This window comes from Rosa chinensis, chromosome 2 (genome assembly GCF_002994745.2).
Source record: "Rosa chinensis cultivar Old Blush chromosome 2, RchiOBHm-V2, whole genome shotgun sequence".
In the NCBI taxonomy this organism is placed as follows: domain Eukaryota; kingdom Viridiplantae; phylum Streptophyta; class Magnoliopsida; order Rosales; family Rosaceae; genus Rosa; species Rosa chinensis.
In genome coordinates this window covers 15,962,648-15,980,998 of record NC_037089.1, presented here as the reverse complement: position 1 = coordinate 15,980,998, position 18,351 = coordinate 15,962,648, and the positions used below count along the sequence as shown (strand labels likewise).

The 18,351-nt window shown below is 38.5% G+C and overlaps 1 protein-coding gene and 1 non-coding gene across 2 annotated transcripts; one reads left to right on the top strand and one right to left on the bottom strand.

The window, feature by feature from the left end:
• Positions 1–5,741: 5,741 nt before the first annotated feature.
• TRNAK-UUU lies at positions 5,742–5,814 on the bottom strand. Its single transcript has one exon. It is a non-coding gene; the product is annotated as a tRNA-Lys (tRNA).
• Positions 5,815–12,627: 6,813 nt separating this feature from the next.
• Positions 12,628–17,238, top strand: LOC112186932 (serine/threonine-protein kinase SRK2I). Its single transcript, XM_024325502.2, has 9 exons — positions 12,628–13,172; positions 13,632–13,706; positions 13,801–13,902; positions 13,993–14,046; positions 14,144–14,236; positions 14,678–14,770; positions 15,698–15,802; positions 15,888–15,986; positions 16,696–17,238. Exons 1-9 carry the CDS (start codon positions 12,996–12,998, stop codon positions 16,984–16,986), a joined length of 1,089 nt encoding a protein of 362 aa, XP_024181270.1. The 5' UTR covers positions 12,628–12,995; the 3' UTR covers positions 16,987–17,238.
• The last annotated feature ends 1,113 nt before the right edge of the window (positions 17,239–18,351 follow it).

Here is an 18,351-nt window from a genome sequence, read left to right as displayed (position 1 = left end):
GGACAGATCACAAGGTTTCATGAGATCATTGGAGCTATGAATGTCGCTGAAAAGCATGACAACATCCTTGTGAAGAACTATAATTCGAGATCTGTGGAAACAGAGCATATTCTGGAATCTAATTATAGTCGCGCCCCAAAGAGAGGGCGCCAAGAGCGAAACCCTAATCTTAGGGATACTTCTGGACGTTCTGGTCCATATAATCGCTCTACTTGGGAAGGTAATCGCCAACATAGGCGAACACAAAACCAAAGAGGTCAACGTGGAAAGAGAGAGGGAGGCAACGCCTCTGGTAATGTTGGTGACTCCACCAACACTAAGAGCCATCTAAATGATGCTTTCAAAGCGCCTCAATCAATGGAGTTTGAGCCAAGAGATGTATGTTCTCGATGTGGAGTGTCTGATCATTAGGCACACATTTGTAGAGCTCGTGAAGAACTTGTCACCGCCTACAAAGCATATTGTGAAACAAGAGAAGCTCACTATGTGGAACAAGAAGATCAAGAAGATGATCTAGAGTGAAGGGTTGAAGACTACAAATATGGCTGGGATCAATAGATCGCCAATTCTGTTTAAGTCTTTATTTTTCCAAGAGATGTAATAGGCAATTACCATATACTTTGTAGTAAATGCCAATGGCTTAGTCTTTCTTCAAAGTAGGCTCACCCAAAGTAAGTGTGATGTCTAGGAAGGTTATGAGATTAGTGGTACTTAAGCGAGCCATGCTCCACTGACATCTCTTTACTCACTTGGTCACATTTATTTTGGAATTACTGAAATAACTTAGACGACTACCATTGTTTTGCATTAGCTAGCAGTTTGGATTAGATTTTCTTTTATTAAAGAGACAATGATGTAACTTCGTTGGCTTATGAATAAAATTTCGAGTTCTTTTCATTATGACTCAATTTTGATTCTGAGCATATTACTTTTGTGACTACGATGGCTGGGTCATCAGTATTAATTCAAGGACATGGAATAGCCCAAGTTCCCCTTGCCAAAAGGCACCTTGATTACTATCACAAAAACTCTCTACGCTCCTAGGGCAAATCGCACTTATGAATTGCCAACGGATTCCATGTGAAAACGCATGTAGAGAACGGAAATGAATTCCTTTGCAATACCTCTAATGATTGCGAACAAAGGCACATCTTAGAGAAGTTTATGTGTCTCTCTAATGGACTCTATGTCACTATTCGAGCTATTAAATCCAATAAAGTTATGAGAGAAGATCTCTTGGATTTAGACACATATTGGCTTTGTCACGATAGGAAAAGTCATCCTAGTTATGATATGATGATCCATCTACTAAAGACTTCACATGGACATCCTTTCTCTCGAGCGACATGAAGCATGAATCAAAAGTTGATTCCTGGACTAAGTGTGACCAACTCTGCTGTCTAGGGCACCACCTCTGTCCACCACCAGCCTAGGGCTGGCGCAGTCCCTATCCATAACGCCATGGATGGTGTCCATCATGGTGATGGCGCCCCAGGTGATGCCGCAATCACCAACTTGCTTCAAATAGCGTTTCAGACGCTCAGGCCTAACCAAAATTCTCATTGGTTGCTTCTAAAGCTTCTCGGTTGTTTTACAAAGGAAATGAACATACTCATTAGATTCTTACATAGAATCCATGGGGATTCTGTGGATTGATTCAACCAACTTGCGGACGTTTAAATATTTCATGATGTTGGTTGACATGCAAACACGCTGGTCACGTGTTGTGCCATTGTCCACCTATAAATGCTGCTTATGCTACACTTCTAGCACATATCATATGACAACGAGCTCACTACCCGGATCATCCTATTCAATCAATTAGATTTGACTATGCTAGAGAGTTTACATCGAAAGACTTTCGATGGATATTGCAATGGGACTGATGTTGGACATCATATTCCCATGTACACACCCAAATGGTCTTGCGGAAACGACTACGATGGTAGTTCAGACATTGGTAATGCGCACCAATCTCCTTATATCCGCTTGGGGTGATGCAATATTGCATGCAGCTATGCTAATTCATGTACGACCCATCGCCACTCAATGTACCTCTGCATTACAGCTAGTGACTAGGTACAAGTATCGTACTTACGCATATTTTAGTGAGCCATTTATGTGCCATTTGCGCTGCCACAACACTCTATGATGGGTCCTTACAGATAAATGCGCAACTACATTAGATTTGAGACTCCAACAATCGTCCGCCATTTAATTCCCTTGCAAGGCGATCTCATTATCGCTAAATTTGCGGGTTGTCACTTTGATGAGACAATCTTCCCGTCGTTAGGGGGAGATAAGAACACGAATTTCAACAGGAACGACAAGAATTGTCGTGGTCTGTCCCCACTATGTCTCATCCTGATCCATACTAAAGTGACGAGATCACACAAATATGCTGCAAACATGCCTGCAAGGAAGGACGTCCCTACGAGAGGAAGTAGCGCCACCCTACATGGAGGTAGGTATGGCGCCAAGGCCAAAGAGAGTGGCACTCTGGCGTTATAGGCCATGGCCCCAGCTAGGATGCGTGGGAGGCCCGTGATTTCGAATGATACTTTGGCACATTCCAATCCTTTGATCATCGACACTCAAAACCCGTCTCATGAGTATCTTCCAGGTTATGATTATCGTTAGGGGACACCTCAACGTCAGAACATATTCCTGAGAATATAGAGCTTTATGAAACTTACACTAGTGTACATGAGACGTGGGATAGAAACTCCATCATAATTGATGATGTAGTTGTGTATTTCGTTGCGTATTTCGTTGCGCATAAGTTTGTTGAGTCCGATGATATCGAACCACGCTCCGTTGATGAATGAATGCCAACGTAGAGAAATTTGGCCTAAATGGAAAGATGCGATCTAGGTTAAGTTGGATTTTCTAACGAAGATGAGAGTTTTTGAGCCAATGATGCTAACACCTCCTAACATAAAACCTGTTGACTAATGGGTCTTCGTTAGAAAGCGTAGTGAGAAAAAGAGATGGTAATCTCTCATTATGGCGCAAGGCTTATCATAAAACACCCTGTAATCGACTACGATGAGACATATTCTCTCGTAATGGATGTCATTGCACTCCACTACCTTGTCAGTTTGGTAGTTTCCGAATAACTGATCATGCAGCTTGCAAATGTGGTCACGACGTATGTCTATAGGGGTCTAGATACGAAATATACACGAAGGTTCATGGTGAACTTCATTTATCCAAGTCAAGTGTCTATAGACCACTGAGCGCGTTTACAAAGAGGTTGAAACGCTTGCTAAAATGACTACTTGATTGGGAATGGATATGCCCGTGCGTTTCCATAACAAGTTTCGGATTCCATCGCGGTTCATGTTGGACATGATCTTCATTAGAAGCCTTTAAAGAGTTAAGGGAAACCGCTTAACACTTCAAATCCGAGTTTGAGATGAAGGATTTTGGGAGAACACGATTATGCCTCGGTTTGGAACTTGAGCATCGTGTTGATAGATGCTTAGGCATTTTGACAAGGTCAAACCTTCAAGCACCCCCATGATCGTCCTTAGTCTTGATCCTGAAAAGGATCCTCTTCGTCTGAAGGATGATGATGAAGATGTGCTAGAACTGGACATCTCATTTGTAGTGAACTTGTTAGCTAAGGTATAGCTCTGCGCCAACGTGACACCATTTGATTGGTGTACTTAAGATGTACGATTGATATGGGCTCGTTTTATCCCTACAGAGAGATGATGGATTCAGACCCATCACATACCAGGAATGCCGCCAATACTGGCTTGCGTCCACTATCCCCATCCCAAAACAACATAAGTGTTTTGGAAGGTTTTGCTGATGTTAGGTATCTCTCTGACCCATACAAAGGTCATTCTCAAACTGGTTAAGTGTTCACCATAGGAAAAGATAGTGATATCTTGAAGGTCTACAGAATAAGCCTTAGTCGCTATATCTTTGAACAATGCAGAGATTATTGCTCTTCACGGAGTGATTCGTGAATGTATATGGATTGGATCCATAGTTACGCATGTTCGAACAATTGTGGTTTGAAGTCTACCACAGATGAGCCTACGAGCATATAGGATAATGCTACTTGTTTTGAAGCTAGGCTACATCAAAAGTGACCACACCAAGTATAATCAGCAATAACAAACTCTCCTCAAGATCAAAGTGAACTAGGTTTGATCTGAGGACAATATGACAGACTTGCTCACTAAGTCATTGCCTAAACTCCACTTTCGAGAAACATGTTGGTAGCATCGTTTGTGGAAGTTATCTGAACTCCAATGACCGTAATCGTCAGGGGGAGATGCAGACATCTGGGGGAGGTGTCTACATGTATGGTCTCGAAATGTGAAGGGTGTGTTGTGCACTTTTTCCCCTTCGACCGAGATCATTTTTGTCCCACTGGGTTTTTGTTACTCGGCAAGGTTTTTAATAAGGCAACGAGAGGAGCACCACGTTTGGGCGACACAAGGGGGAGTGTTCAAGTAAATCCCTATTTGTGTGTTTGACCCAAACTCTAGGTTACTTGACCTAGTGGTAATAGGGTTTTAATTACAGAGAATTTCGGAGAATATCTTAGAAATATTCATTCATTGTATGATTACCTTTCCTTATACAATTCAGATTCTATGCTTTCAGATATCCATTGCTCACTAAGTCATTACCTAAATTCCACTTTCGAGAAACACGTTGGTAGCATCGTTTGAGGAAGTTATCCGAACTCCAATGACAGTAGTCGTCAGGGGGAGATGCAGACATAAGGGGCAGGTGTCTACATGTATGGTCTCGAAACGTGAAGGGTGTGTTGTGCTTTTTTTCCCCTTCGACCGAGGTTATTTTTGTCTCACTGAGTTTTTGTTACTCGGCAAGATTTTTAATGAGGCAACTAGAGGAGCACCACGTTTGGGCGACACAAGGGGGAGTGTTCAAGTAAATCCATATTTGTGTGTTTGACCCAAACTCTAGGTTACTTGACCTAGTGGTAATAGGGTTTTAATTACAGAGAATCTCGGAGAATATCTTAGAAATATCCATTCATTGTATGATTACCTTTCCTTATACAATTCAGATTCTATGCATTGTAATCCTCTATATAAAGAGGCCTCTATTATCAATGAGAAAACACATCAATTCTCTCTCAAATATCGTTTCCCTAAAACAGTTTTAATATTAATAGGCTGTTGCTCATTTACAAATATTTTTATAATTAGTGTTTCCGCTACAACTATTTTAATATTGAGTTTTTGTATTTTATTTAATCTTGATGGTGGGAGAAAAATTTTAGTAATGAAGAAAAACATTACATTCTTTTCAAAAAGAAAAAGAAAAAAAAGAACAGTACATCCAAAGAAGGGCCTCGCCAGTCATTTTGACAAAAATGGTAATTAGTCGTTAAGCCAAGTAAAGAAGAAAAGTTTGTAGATTATGCGCAACTATACAATGCATCATTATATAGTTCTATCCAAAGAAAAAGAACTTGAGCATAGTCGAGCGGGTGGTCGCATATGAGCATTTCATGTCTCAAAATGCTGTTTTATCTTTTCAGTATTTGCTTGATAATGGCTGATCTGATCTACGTGTTTTCCACTAGCTTTGGTTTGGTTTTTCTTCCCTCACATGATGATGGGTTCTTGGTACTATTCGTATATCGTAACCAGTACGCTCGTACTTTGCTTCCAATGTGAGCAAAAAATTATTTAATAATGTAACAAAAAAAAAAAAAATTATATAAGAATACAATAAAAACAGATAATCGCCGTCTGTGGGAATCGAACCCACGACCACGTGGTTAAAAGCCACGCGCTCTACCAGCTGAGCTAAGACGGCCAACTTGCTGAAGTTTGCTGTTAATCAATATTCATTCCTTAACCTATTGACTTACTAAGCCGGTTAAGTTAAAAGAAGTCGGGTACTTCTGTGTGGAGACGTGGAGTGCCATACGTTCGACTTAAAAGCATAAGAAGCTCATTTTGCTATTATTCATCGATGTTTAAAGTTTAAATTACTGGCTCAAAAGTGGGGGAGCGTCGACTACTGCTATTGCACAAGATTTGTCTTTGTTGCAAATTTCTCATGAGATGATGAGATTGCCTTGACATATATTTGTTGGGCCTAAGACATCTAGTCCAGACATGTCCTTATGTAAAACAACTTCAAAATTTTAATTTTGTGTTGTTGACTTGTTGTACTCTCCTCCCCTCCTCCCCAAGATGCTACTGCGTTTCTTGATGATCTCTGTGAAGTTTCTAGATTCAATTTTTTTTAACTTTCTTGTTGATTAATCCAATTATGCATGATGCGGTTCATCCCAGGGCTGTTTGCAGACTTTTGGGCTAACTATATTCGCTTTTGAATTGTTGGGTCTAGCCCGCCCAATTCAACCCAAAAGGCAAAAGAAATGTATCTTTGTTGCAAACTTGCAATCATCAAGCCCAATGGAATTGCTATAACAGACAACAAATGTCAACTTGAATATAGAAAGTAGAAGGTGTCTTTTTTTTTTTTTTTTTTGTTGAAGTCTACAAACTTATAGTTGACTACTTGTAGGTAGGGTTGGCAAATTCTCCCGAGCCAAACCAGCCAACTGAGCCTGTCCCAAACCAAGATTTTCAGTAACCGAAGTTGTGGTATGATATAACCGAACCGAGATCTCATAACTGGTATTGATTCTTACAGAAATACAGTATACTGTAGCGTACCAAGTATTTAATATAATATTTATTTATTTTAAATATTTATTATATTATCAACCATAGCCGCTGATTTTCTTCAGTTTTAATTCACAACCGTTAGATTAAAAGTTTCCAAACCCTAAACCCTAATCTCTCTCTCTCTCTCTCACCTGAGCAAGGCTCTGAGCCTCTCAAAGTCTCAATCTCTTTGAAGATCAATCGAATCTTTCGAACCATTGCTGTTGGTGAGTACGACCTTCGATTGTTTTTAATTTTAGTGATTAGAAGCTTTGGATTGTTGAGATTTACCAATTTATTCTGGGTTTTCATGGTTTTCCTTTTGTGCTTGGAGGAACAGGAGGATGAGGACTAAGTTTGATCTTTGAGGGAGAAGAAGGCAAAGTTTGAATTTGGTAGGTGCAGACTCCATTTCTTTTCTTCTGTTTGGCTTAAAACTAATGAAAAACACAATTAGATCAATTTACAAGGAATATCATTATATGTTTTGAACTTGTTGCTATTTATGTTGTTTGATGGAGTTGGCTGGTGTTATTGTTGTTTGTTGTTGCTTGCTTTGTCTTTCCTTGGATACTGCTCTGTACATTCTCTTTTATCCCTTTTCTCAAATCTCTACATCCTTTCTTTGTCTTGATAAATTCTATTTCTTATCAATAAAAAATATGTCCATTTTATCTAATATGTGTAATTACTGCACACTCAAATGACAAATTATTTAGTTCATTGTTTTTCTTAACAACTGGAGTCTTGCTCTTCTTTGATTCTATGCATCTTCTCTCATGAAAAAATAGAGTAAAATAAAATTAAAAAAAACTCCCCTATATGAGTTTTGTCAAAGCTAAATGTTATTCATATTTTTTGATTATTTATTTTATGACTCATGGTATTGTTTTTAACCTCATCTTTGTTATTTTGCAGAAAATGCTTTTAATCAAGGAGTGGAGGCAACATTGACCAATACCAGCTCTACACAAACTGATGCCTAGCAGCCTACATCGTGAGCTCTCTTGTTCATTGCTAGTTTGGGATGAAACTGCCTAAATTCAATTTCACTAACTAAATCTGCTAAACTGCCAGCATTCTTATTATTTTCAACAAAACTGAATTTGCAGAAACTGAGTATGAAGTGTGAATTTGCAGAAACTGAATTTGAGGGAGCACAGCAACTCAGCAAGGCAGCAAACAAATATGAAGTGATGATGAGATGAACTTTGAGTCCTTGAACACTTTGTTTTCAACTATTGCACTTAGTTATTGTATCATTTGATATTTTGATTCATTTGTGTGAACTGTGAACTATGAATTATTGACTTAAAATTTGTATGAACTATGGAGTGATGAAGGGGATGAACTGAAGTGATGAACTCAAGTAGTGAAGTTGATGTATGAGAGTTTTTAGCTTATTTTTCATTTCCAGGTTGGGCCTTTAAATTGATGTGGGATTGCAGTTTTTTATTTGCTGACAGGTTTGGGTTTTTAAAATTTTAGTTGGGCCTTAGCTGAAATCTGGCCCAGTCTTAAACTCGGTACGAGGCCCAACAAACCAAGATCTCGGTATATCGAGAAGTTGGTATACCGACTTCTGTGGGCGGTAATGGTAGGCTATTTTGTGTACCAACTTAGTTTGGTATGGTAAGTGGTATTGGGCTTCAAGGTCCGGTACCGTTCCGAACTCACCCCTACTTGTAGGTGCTGGATGCCGCTGTTGGGCTTTACTCCCCTGGGGTTAGGGTTTGGGCTAGTGTGTTTGGCCCATTTTTGTTGTTGTTGAATTTCGGGATCTTAGTTGAGCTCGGGTAAACCCCCTTTGTGTAGGGAGATTCTAGGAAGCATAAATAAATTAGGTTAGATCTTGAATTGTTCGGTGATAATACTAGTAGTGTCAGATATTTAGTTACTTAGCACCTCTAGGTTAGCACTACATAGAAAGCTTTAGGGCTCCCTAAGTAGTGATGCAATTTGTACGTGCATTACATGGATGGTCACTAAGTACTATTACCCACATTTTCTTTTAATAGATTGACACCTTTTTTTTTTTTGAGAATAAGAAACTTTTATTAAAATAAACCAGATTACATAAAACGGGATCGACCGGTGGTAGACAAGAATTCCCCACTCTCCTCCCTGAAACCTAAACCAGTTACGGGTCCGTCAAGAATGACCTCCATGAGCCGAAAGGGCCCAACCCCTAACCACCTATATCGCCCAACCTCTCGGGCTACATAGAATCCCAAGAATATCGATATATACTACCTCATAGACAACCGCAAGAAAAACCAATGCCCTTTTCCACACCGTGTCCCAAAGGTACTAGATCACGTGCAAGGATCACTCGTCAGTACATTGACCATAAGATAAAACCAACAATAAACCAATTTGTCCCCAGGAAAGACACCACATCCATGGCACCTCAATTTGACCCAACCCTGGCTCAAATGAGTAGGGACATGCTAAAGACCAAGAAAGCCTAACCAAATTCCTAACAAAAAAAACTACCTTAAACAAAAGCACAAACCAGCCGCTGTAATCCTCTTCTCTTTCTCCAGGTATTCTACTGGCAAACCACCACCATAAATCAATCCCTTCAAGCTCGCCTCGCCGAAGAACTACAACCCACGCAACAATCCACACCAAATCCCCTACCTGTTTTCGGTGGGATCCAGGCCAAAACCACAGACCCAAACCAAAAACCAGTAAGGAATCTACCATACCCTACCGCTTGTTTGCTTCCACAGGCTTGAGAGCCTGAAACCACCATTGAAAGCTCCACCATCGAAGGCTCCGACTATCGACGCAACGTAGACCAGTAACCAGCACCATACAATCCATGGCATGCCGCCGCCACGATCTGGTTTCTGGCCACCTACTCCATATTTGCGTCGTCGTCGATCGCCAATCGCCCATCAACCACGCCTGCGCTGCCGCCTGAGAGGAGAGACGCATCATACAGAGCCCAGACCAATTAAGAAAAAGCAAAACCTAAAGCCTCGAGACTTCATGAACCAGTCCGGCAACACCCGCCATTCATCGATGAGGCCAGAAGCCATGGTCGACGTGGGGGCGCCGTCGGATCGGTGCTGAAAAATCCCCTGTGTTTCCCAAACCCTAGTTTCTGTCCTTCTCCTTGTTCCTTTTCTTTGTCGAAAGCTCATAATTCTTTGCAATTTAATAGATTGACACCTAATTTCCTAAAAAAATAAAAAAAAATTACAATTGACCACTTGTATACACCACATGTGCATTCTTTTATCTAATTATATAACAAAATTGAAAAATATGGAAACCCATTTGCTAAAGAAAGCATTTCAAATTTTCAATATTCGAAGGAAAAAGAAATTATTTCCTTCCACAGTCAGCTATATACATTTTAAAAGTTATCATCTCCCGCACAACTTAGATTAATATTTTTCTTTCATCATTCTATATAATTATAATTTGAGAAACATGCCAATTTAAAAATGACATATCATGAATTACTTTTAAATTTAAGTTTTTTTTTTTATCAATAGTTTTAAATTTAAGTTCACTTTGAGTTTTATTTTTTATTTCTTTGCTCTGGTTGATAGGAAAAAAAAAAAAAAATCTATTCGCACCATGAGGTTCTTTAACTATTTGACATTTTTACCTATTGTTGCAATAATATTACAACAGATTAACTTCTCCAAAAATATGAGTTAAATCCGTAATATCATAAACTCGCTTCACGTTATTAACCAATGATGAGTCGTCCTTTGGGCTGGACAAATTAGATTATCTAGCTAGATAGGTACTTTTATCTACGCTGGGGCATCATCCAATCGCTTGAGAAAGGGAAAGACATAGAAGTTCAACGTCGTCGTCCTCACACATTGCACAGTCCTCCAGTCACAAACCATTATCCCTTTGCTTACGGAATCACTTTAACCTTATGCTCTATGGTACAACCGTCCAAAATGCAGGTACGAACCAGATAAAGGGCTTAAAGTACTATAAAGCCTGTTTAAAGGGAACGGATAAGAAGCGGCTGAATCATGGTAGAGGTACCATGAACCGAATCATTCATTCCATATGGTGCATCTAAAGGACATGAACTTCGATAGAAATCCAGTACATATATGATATATACTCAGTAAAATTACGCCACGATAGCAAACGTACATCTGACTATATTGTCGTGTTCTGAAATCATGATGAAACTTTTAGAACAAATAAAAAGATAATAGTATAACATGCACCAAAAATTATTGTTTTTGAGCATATGTTGATATGCTTTGAGATATTCTTAACTTAGGTTCTAAGGATTTTTGCCATTGGAGTGCTCTCAGTTAGGGCTGTCAATCGGTCATGTCGGATCAAGGTATTTGCAGTGTCTCAAAAGACAAACTCAAATCCAACCCATTTAATTATCTTGTCAAAAATTTAAACCCAAATCCAACCTATTTATTAAACGGGTTACCCGTTTCCAACTCGTTTAATAAATAGGTCGTGTCATGTTAGATAAAATGACAAATTTAAGGGTTAACAATGCAACCAATTTAAGTAAAAAAATACATAAATTGATTAAATTCGCTAAAAACTCCACAAGACGAAGCATATAAATAATTAAATCCAATAATTATAAAGAAAAATATTTCAAATTGTCTAATCCTATGATCAAATACTTCCAACGTCTAAAATTTCAAGAAGAAGTATAACATATTCGGGTTATACGGGTTCACTTCGTGTAGGCGGGTTGGCCCGTGGCCGACCCATTTATTAAATGGGTCATGGTGGGTTGACCCATGGTCAACCCGCTTTTTAATAGTGCGGGTTGAACCCGCTTTATTTAGTGTAGTTTATAGTTGTGTTATCTGGTCGTGTCGGAATTGATAGCCCTACTCTCAGTTTGATGAGATGCAAATTGAAGCATAAGGTGGGAAAATAAAAGGGAGAATTTCATAAATTGTCACTCAACTATGATTCATTCAACACTTTGATCACTTAATTTTTAAATATATCACTTTGGTCACTCAATTATTACTCTGTCAATCACTTTAGTCACCAAAGGGGTATTTTGTCTCACTTTAATCACTTCTCCCATTTATTTCAATTCGGATTTCTTAATTTTTCATAATTGGTTGATCGAAAATATCTTTGATATTGTGGCAAATAATTTTTTTGTTCAATGAAAAAAATTTGTGAAGTGACTAAAGTGATTAACATAGTTAAAGTTGAGTGACCAAAGTGATATATATTTAAAAAGTGAGTAACCAAAGTATCAAACATATAAAAGTTAATTGACCATTTGTTTCTCTCAAAATAAAATATTGAATGATTCATTTTCAAATATCTTATCATACTATACCATGACATAAAATTTATTATATATAATGGTCGTAAAACTTAGGAAATATAGAGCTACATAACATGTAATTTTTGTTTACTCTCCCATTTAATATTTGCAGATTGCTGTAAAAGCTTTTGTATTTAATCTGTCGGAGTCTTTTCTTATATAATAAAAAATGTAATTTCTCTAAATTTTTAAAACTTTAGAACTCATCGGGAGCTGTGCTAAGCAAGTTTGGAGTTGACATTAAGAAGATGCCTTACCAAATCAGGCATTAATAGATTCCACTAAATATTCTCCATCCTACCCTTAACCGTACCTGCAGACTATTACCCACCCTTTACTTGATTGACTACTCAGTCACAACTCAACACCCTCCGTCCGATCCTCTCACCTTACTTCCCCAAGCTCACATCGTGCCACACTCAATTCCCACCCCCTCACAGGAACTTTCCAAGACGAGGGCAGTAGAGTCATTTCAAACCGCTAACCCAGCCAATCAGAATCGCCAAAACCAGACAAGCGAAAACAGCAACGAGCCGCCAGGAAAGGGAGGGAAGCCAATAGGCAATAGCCATACCTGGTGGTCTTAGACAGCAACCAACCAACCTCTCCCCCCCCCCACAAAAAAACGACGTCGTCGTGGTCCCCAAGCACGTAAACGACGCCGCTTTTTTGTCTCATTCCCTCTTCTCCCCCACCTCGCGCAGAAGATAATATATCCCATTGGTTCCATCACTTCCCTTCTCTCGAAGTCATCCTACACCTCCCCTCAATAATATCATATCATTGTAATCCCTCGCCGATCGGAAAACCAAAAACACCACCTCCTTCTCCGACCGCCGCAACACTTGTCGTAACTCGCGACGGATCTAAGCAACCGAGATTCGTATATTGTATTGGTTTACGTGCTTAAGTAGAACTTCCGCGCAGAGTCAAGGTAAAACGTTGTGCAGCGTTCCGCTTAATGTGACCGCGTTTTGGGAGGGAGAGACGGAATCTTGGGAGTTGAAATGGATCGGGCGGCGGTGACGGTGGGGCCGGCGATGGACATGCCGATCATGCACGACAGTGATAGGTACGATTTCGTGAGGGATATCGGGTCCGGGAACTTCGGGGTGGCGAGGCTGATGAGGGACAAGCAGACCAAGGAGCTCGTGGCCGTCAAGTATATCGAGCGCGGCAACAAGGTCAGTTTCGGAATTTCAAATCTGTAGTAGTAGGAGGGGGAGGTGGGGGGTGGGTTTGTAAATGATTTTTTTTTGGGAGTGCATCCATTTATGGAAATTACGGTTAGGCTTTTCGGTTGCTGATGTTGTCATGCTTTTGGTTTTGGGTTTCTATTTTTAGCATTTTGATCGGGTTTGGGTTCTTACCGTTTTTGTCTTTATTACACGCATTTATTTGGTAATGGAGGGTTTTTTGAGTTAATTGTTTGGGGAAATTATATTCCGTACGGGAAACTAAAGGAAATTTTTTTGATTATTAGGGATTAGAGGATATTGAGTTTAATTGTTTATGTGATTAGCTGAACATGGTTAGTGTGGAGTGCATTACTAAATATGGGATTGCTTTTATTGATTGGTAACGAGGTTTGTGCGAGTGGATTTGGAGCACTTTGGTTCTGACTGTGGTGCTGGGTGTTGCAGATTGATGAAAATGTTCAGAGAGAAATAATCAATCATAGGTCGTTGAGGCACCCCAACATTGTTAGGTTCAAAGAGGTTGGTGTGATTTTCCCTGATGGTAAGATTTCGGTTTTCGTCTAAGGTAGGGTAATTGGCTGCTAATGTACTTTGAATTTCACTATCTATACAGGTTATTCTGACTCCTACCCATCTGGCGATTGTAATGGAATATGCTTCTGGAGGAGAGCTTTTCGAGCGGATATGCAATGCAGGGCGCTTTAGTGAGGACGAGGTCCTTTTTTATTTAATATCTATAATTGCTTTCTTTCTTGTTTTCCTTACCGTTTTGCTTTGCTGATATGTGTGGTTTCTTTTTGTTTAGGCTCGCTTCTTTTTCCAACAACTTATATCTGGAGTCAGTTACTGTCATGCAATGGTATGTAAGGTTTTTTTTTGGCTTTTCTAGTCTTTATACGTTTTCCATGGGAATTGGGGTGGCAACTTATTTGGATTTGTTTTTTGCCTTGATGAAGCAAGTATGTCACCGGGACTTGAAGTTGGAAAACACTTTGTTGGACGGAAGTCCAGCTCCTCGCTTAAAGATATGTGATTTTGGGTACTCAAAGGTATATTCTTTGTTTTCTATTTGTTACTTATCGCTTTCTTTTGGACAATGTCTTTGTTACTTATCTGTTGTATACTTTATGTTCACACTTTTAATAGAAAGAAAGGGAGCTCAGAGTTAGTTAAGATGAGCTTCTAATAGAGCACTTGTTTCTATATCAGTTGCTTTGATGTATTACTGTAGCTAAGCCAAGCCCCTGGACTGATGTCTTCCTTGTTAGAAACTTAAGGCCTATCTGTTTCGTATCTCATCATTTCTTTTTAACTCTGTGCACTTTGATGGGATTGATCCTATTTTGCTAATCATTTTTCTTTCCACGAGACATATGGAACTGCTACAGCTACTGTATAAATGATCATGATCGAGTTAGGCAATTATGTTCATTTGTATGCATTTCTTGGATCATTATCTTTTATGTATCTAATAATTGGTGTTTTGTCAGTCTTCAGTGCTTCATTCACAACCAAAATCTACAGTAGGAACTCCGGCATACATTGCTCCTGAAGTATTACTGAGGCAAGAGTATGATGGAAAGGTATGATTCTTTAATTTTATCAAGTACTTATTACTTTTACTGGTATTGCCTTGATTGTTTGAACCAAAAATTGCTTTGATTATTTGCTAGCATTCTGTTCTGGAGTAGTCCATGAAGCTGAATTTTAATAGCATAGTGGATTAAGTTTTCCTTGCTTTCCCATTTAGGCTGCTTTGAACTTTAAAGGATTGCAATCTATAGTAATCTCCAATGTGAAGTATTCTCTCCCACCATTTAAGTTTGTTTTTGACTTCAAATAGCAGTCTAGCATGTGACAAATTGAAGCTTAAAGCTTTTTCTTATAAGATTCATGGTTGTTTAGTTACTTATTCCAAAAGAGTGGTCACTTTTGATGGGTAGTACTAGTTTAAACTGCAACTAAACAGGTGTTCGACTGTTAAAAGAAAAAGCAATTACCTTGCTTTTGGTCTTGTTAATATGGAATCCTGGGTTAGGTCATCTAAATGTAGTCCTCCTTTTGACCTTTTCCATGAAGTGGCAGCTGTCAAACTGTGATTGCCTTTGATCAAAAAGTTTTTCCATTGCACTTGACAAATTTCCCTATTCATATGGATGTTAAAGTCACCTTCTTTATTATGGGAAGTAATAGACATAAGTTTTCATTCAATAACGATGTTACATGATTCTTCTTAAATTTTTATTCATGCTTCTGCATCGGGATAAATTGTGTAATAGTTACTGGCTTCATTTTAGGTCCAGATTAAATGCAGTATGCATCTGCTAATTTTGGTGTATATATACAGTTCATGTCTTGACTTGGAGATTGATTACACTTGGAATAAAACTCTTCATCTTGCATATCATCCTTCTTGAAATTGTTCAGTTTTATTTTCATATGTACAGTTGAAGTTTTTTATGAGTTTCAACTATTGTAATTTCTATTGTGTTTTTGTGTTAAAATGTCAGACGGCAGATGTATGGTCATGTGGAGTAACTTTATATGTGATGTTGATGGGATCATATCCTTTTGAAGATCCTGATGAACCAAAGGATTTCCGGAAGACGATACAAGTATGTCATTTCACCTTATCACTAGCTAATGTTTCTGAATGTAAATTGCATGATTCAATATATATCATCTACTCTCTGTTCGCAGAGAATTCTCAGTGTCCAGTATGCCATTCCAGATTCTGTGCCATTATCTTGTGAATGTCTTGAACTGATATCAAGAATTTTTGTGCCAGACCCTGCTGCGGTTAGTTGATTTTTCCTTTTGCTCTACAGCTTCAGATATACAGTTACTTTTTCTTCTATTACAATGGTACACGTGTCTTAACAACATAATAAGTGTCTGGTTTTCAAAATTTTGCTTTGTTGAAGCAATATGTTTCAGACGTTCTGCGTGATAAATTTCTTCTCTGCATTCATGTGCCTTTGAATTTAATTCACGTAATTTAGGAATAAGCCGTTCTTTTCATAGTACCAGTTATCATGGAAAGTACAGTAGGTTCAAATTTTTGGGCTCTGATAATATGGAGTTTCAAATTATACTAAGGTCAAGGAAAGTCGCCATAACCACCTTCAAGGCATATAAAAACTCTTTTTATGTAGAATCCATTAAAGTAAACATGCACAATGGGTGGATGATAACATGAATCTGAATGAGTCCATATAAGTTAGATTTGTCAAGGTTAGATTGCAAGTACTACAGTACACTTGTTATTTTCTCTAGTTTCCCATTATTGAGCACTTGATGCTGGAACAATTAGACTTGTTACAACATGAAAAATTGAAAATACACCAGAAAATTAGACACTCTACTGATTGCAGAGAATTATCTTGGAAGTTGTTGCTTTTGTTATGTTGGTTTGCGAGGTTCCATTAGTTGAGAACATAGTATTCTAGTTTATTTCTTTCACTCCTTTTCTGTTGTTAATTCTGTCCATGTTTTATGCATGTATCAGAGAATTACCATTCCTGAAATAAAGAACCACCCATGGTTCTTGAAGAATCTTCCCGCAGATTTGATGGACGAGATGACGATGGGCAACCATTTCGAAGAGCCTGATCAACCAATGCAGAGCATTGATACAATCATGCAAATAATTGCTGAGGCCACTATACCAGCAGTTGGAATCCACAATCTTAGCCCGTACCTGAATGACAATTATGACATGGACGATGATATGGATGACTTAGATTCGGAATCTGAACTAGATGTTGATAGCAGTGGGGAAATAGTCTATGCTATTTAATTAAGGTATGTGGATGTAGTCAGAAACATATTCTACAGTCAAGTTTCTTTGTCAAAAACTAGAGAGAATGTGCAAGTGTGTGTGGTAGATTAGCGTAGATATTTCAATAGAAAGAGATACCATGCTATCATCACATGCCAGCTCCTTTGGAGTATCTTACTGTCATATAATTATAACATGTAGTTCTATACCTTTGATCATGTGTGGTACTGGAATTTGATTTTAATGCTATCAGAGGTGATATTCTACCGACGCATGATGATCAATGCATACCCTTCCAGGCATGCATGTTGAACTTGGATTTATTCTAAGATTTGGAATTGGTTATGTACTCTCTCTCTCTCTCTCTCACTCTTGGGGTACAGGAAAATACCACAGAACAATAGAATCACACAGTTTGCGATGTCTTCTTGAGCCATTAAGTGCTTGAGATCCAAAACTAATGTAGGCAGCTGTTGAATTGCACGGCTGTTGAAGGATCAAGTATGCAGCAAGTTTAACCATTGTTTTGAAATATCTAATCGAGATTGGCAAGTGGCAATTATACCAAGACTCTGCAAAACCTTGGCCCTCAACATTTGTATTAGTCTTCTCCATGCCAGTAGATGTCCAATATCCAGCTTTTAAGCTACCTCAGGGGAAACCGAGTCTCCAACTCTCTTAGGGATGGTGAAGAGAGAAATCTGTGTGATAGAGATTGCACACAAGACTTGGAATATGAGATAGAGAAAAATAGGAAGTTGCTGATTGCAGCAAAGGTTTTTGATAAGTCGACAGCTTTATACAGATGTGGTTAGGTAGTAGCGTTATGAACTTATAATGGAAAAATTATGATGAACTGAGGAGCTAGATTCAGGTACAAATGCCCAAAGTGATGTGTAAAAATCCACTCGGTTAGTATACAGCCAAACAAAACGATTACTGATAACATGGCAGCCATGATTGAGAAATCAAGCTCTGTAGCTATAGAAAAAGAACGGAGAATTTGAAAGAAAATTTTAGCAGAGTTTCGCACTTTCGCTATTGTTATAATTACAAGCCAACTTAAAGCATTACAACCTGATACTATTTATAGAAAAACCGGTTCTTCATCACTAAGCAAATTCTAAAGTCTCGTTTGATTCGTAGAAAGTAAGCATCGGGAAAGGAAAGTTGTTATTTTCTTGCGTTTGGGATGCAAAAGGAAAGGAAATACTTACTTGAAGCAAAGAAAATATATGGGGGAAAATGGTTCCTTCCATACTTCAAAGGAGTCACTTTTTCTCATTCTTTCCTTGCATTTGTCACTCACAATACGTTATTTTATTGCATTAATTATAAACTTTTTAACAACTTTCCAGATAACTTTCTACATGTTACCAAACA

What these genes read in the sequence shown, in the direction of transcription:
- LOC112186932 (XM_024325502.2), top strand. Translation starts at nt 12,996, where the DNA reads ATGGATCGGGCGGCGGTGACGGTGGGGCCGGCGATGGACATGCCGATC. An exon ending in GGCGCTTTAGTGAGGACGAG is followed by an intron (nt 13,903 to 13,992) that starts GTCCTTTTTTAT and finishes CTTTTTGTTTAG; the next exon opens with GCTCGCTTCTTTTTCCAACA. An exon ending in TTGTGCCAGACCCTGCTGCG is followed by an intron (nt 15,987 to 16,695) that starts GTTAGTTGATTT and finishes TGCATGTATCAG; the next exon opens with AGAATTACCATTCCTGAAAT.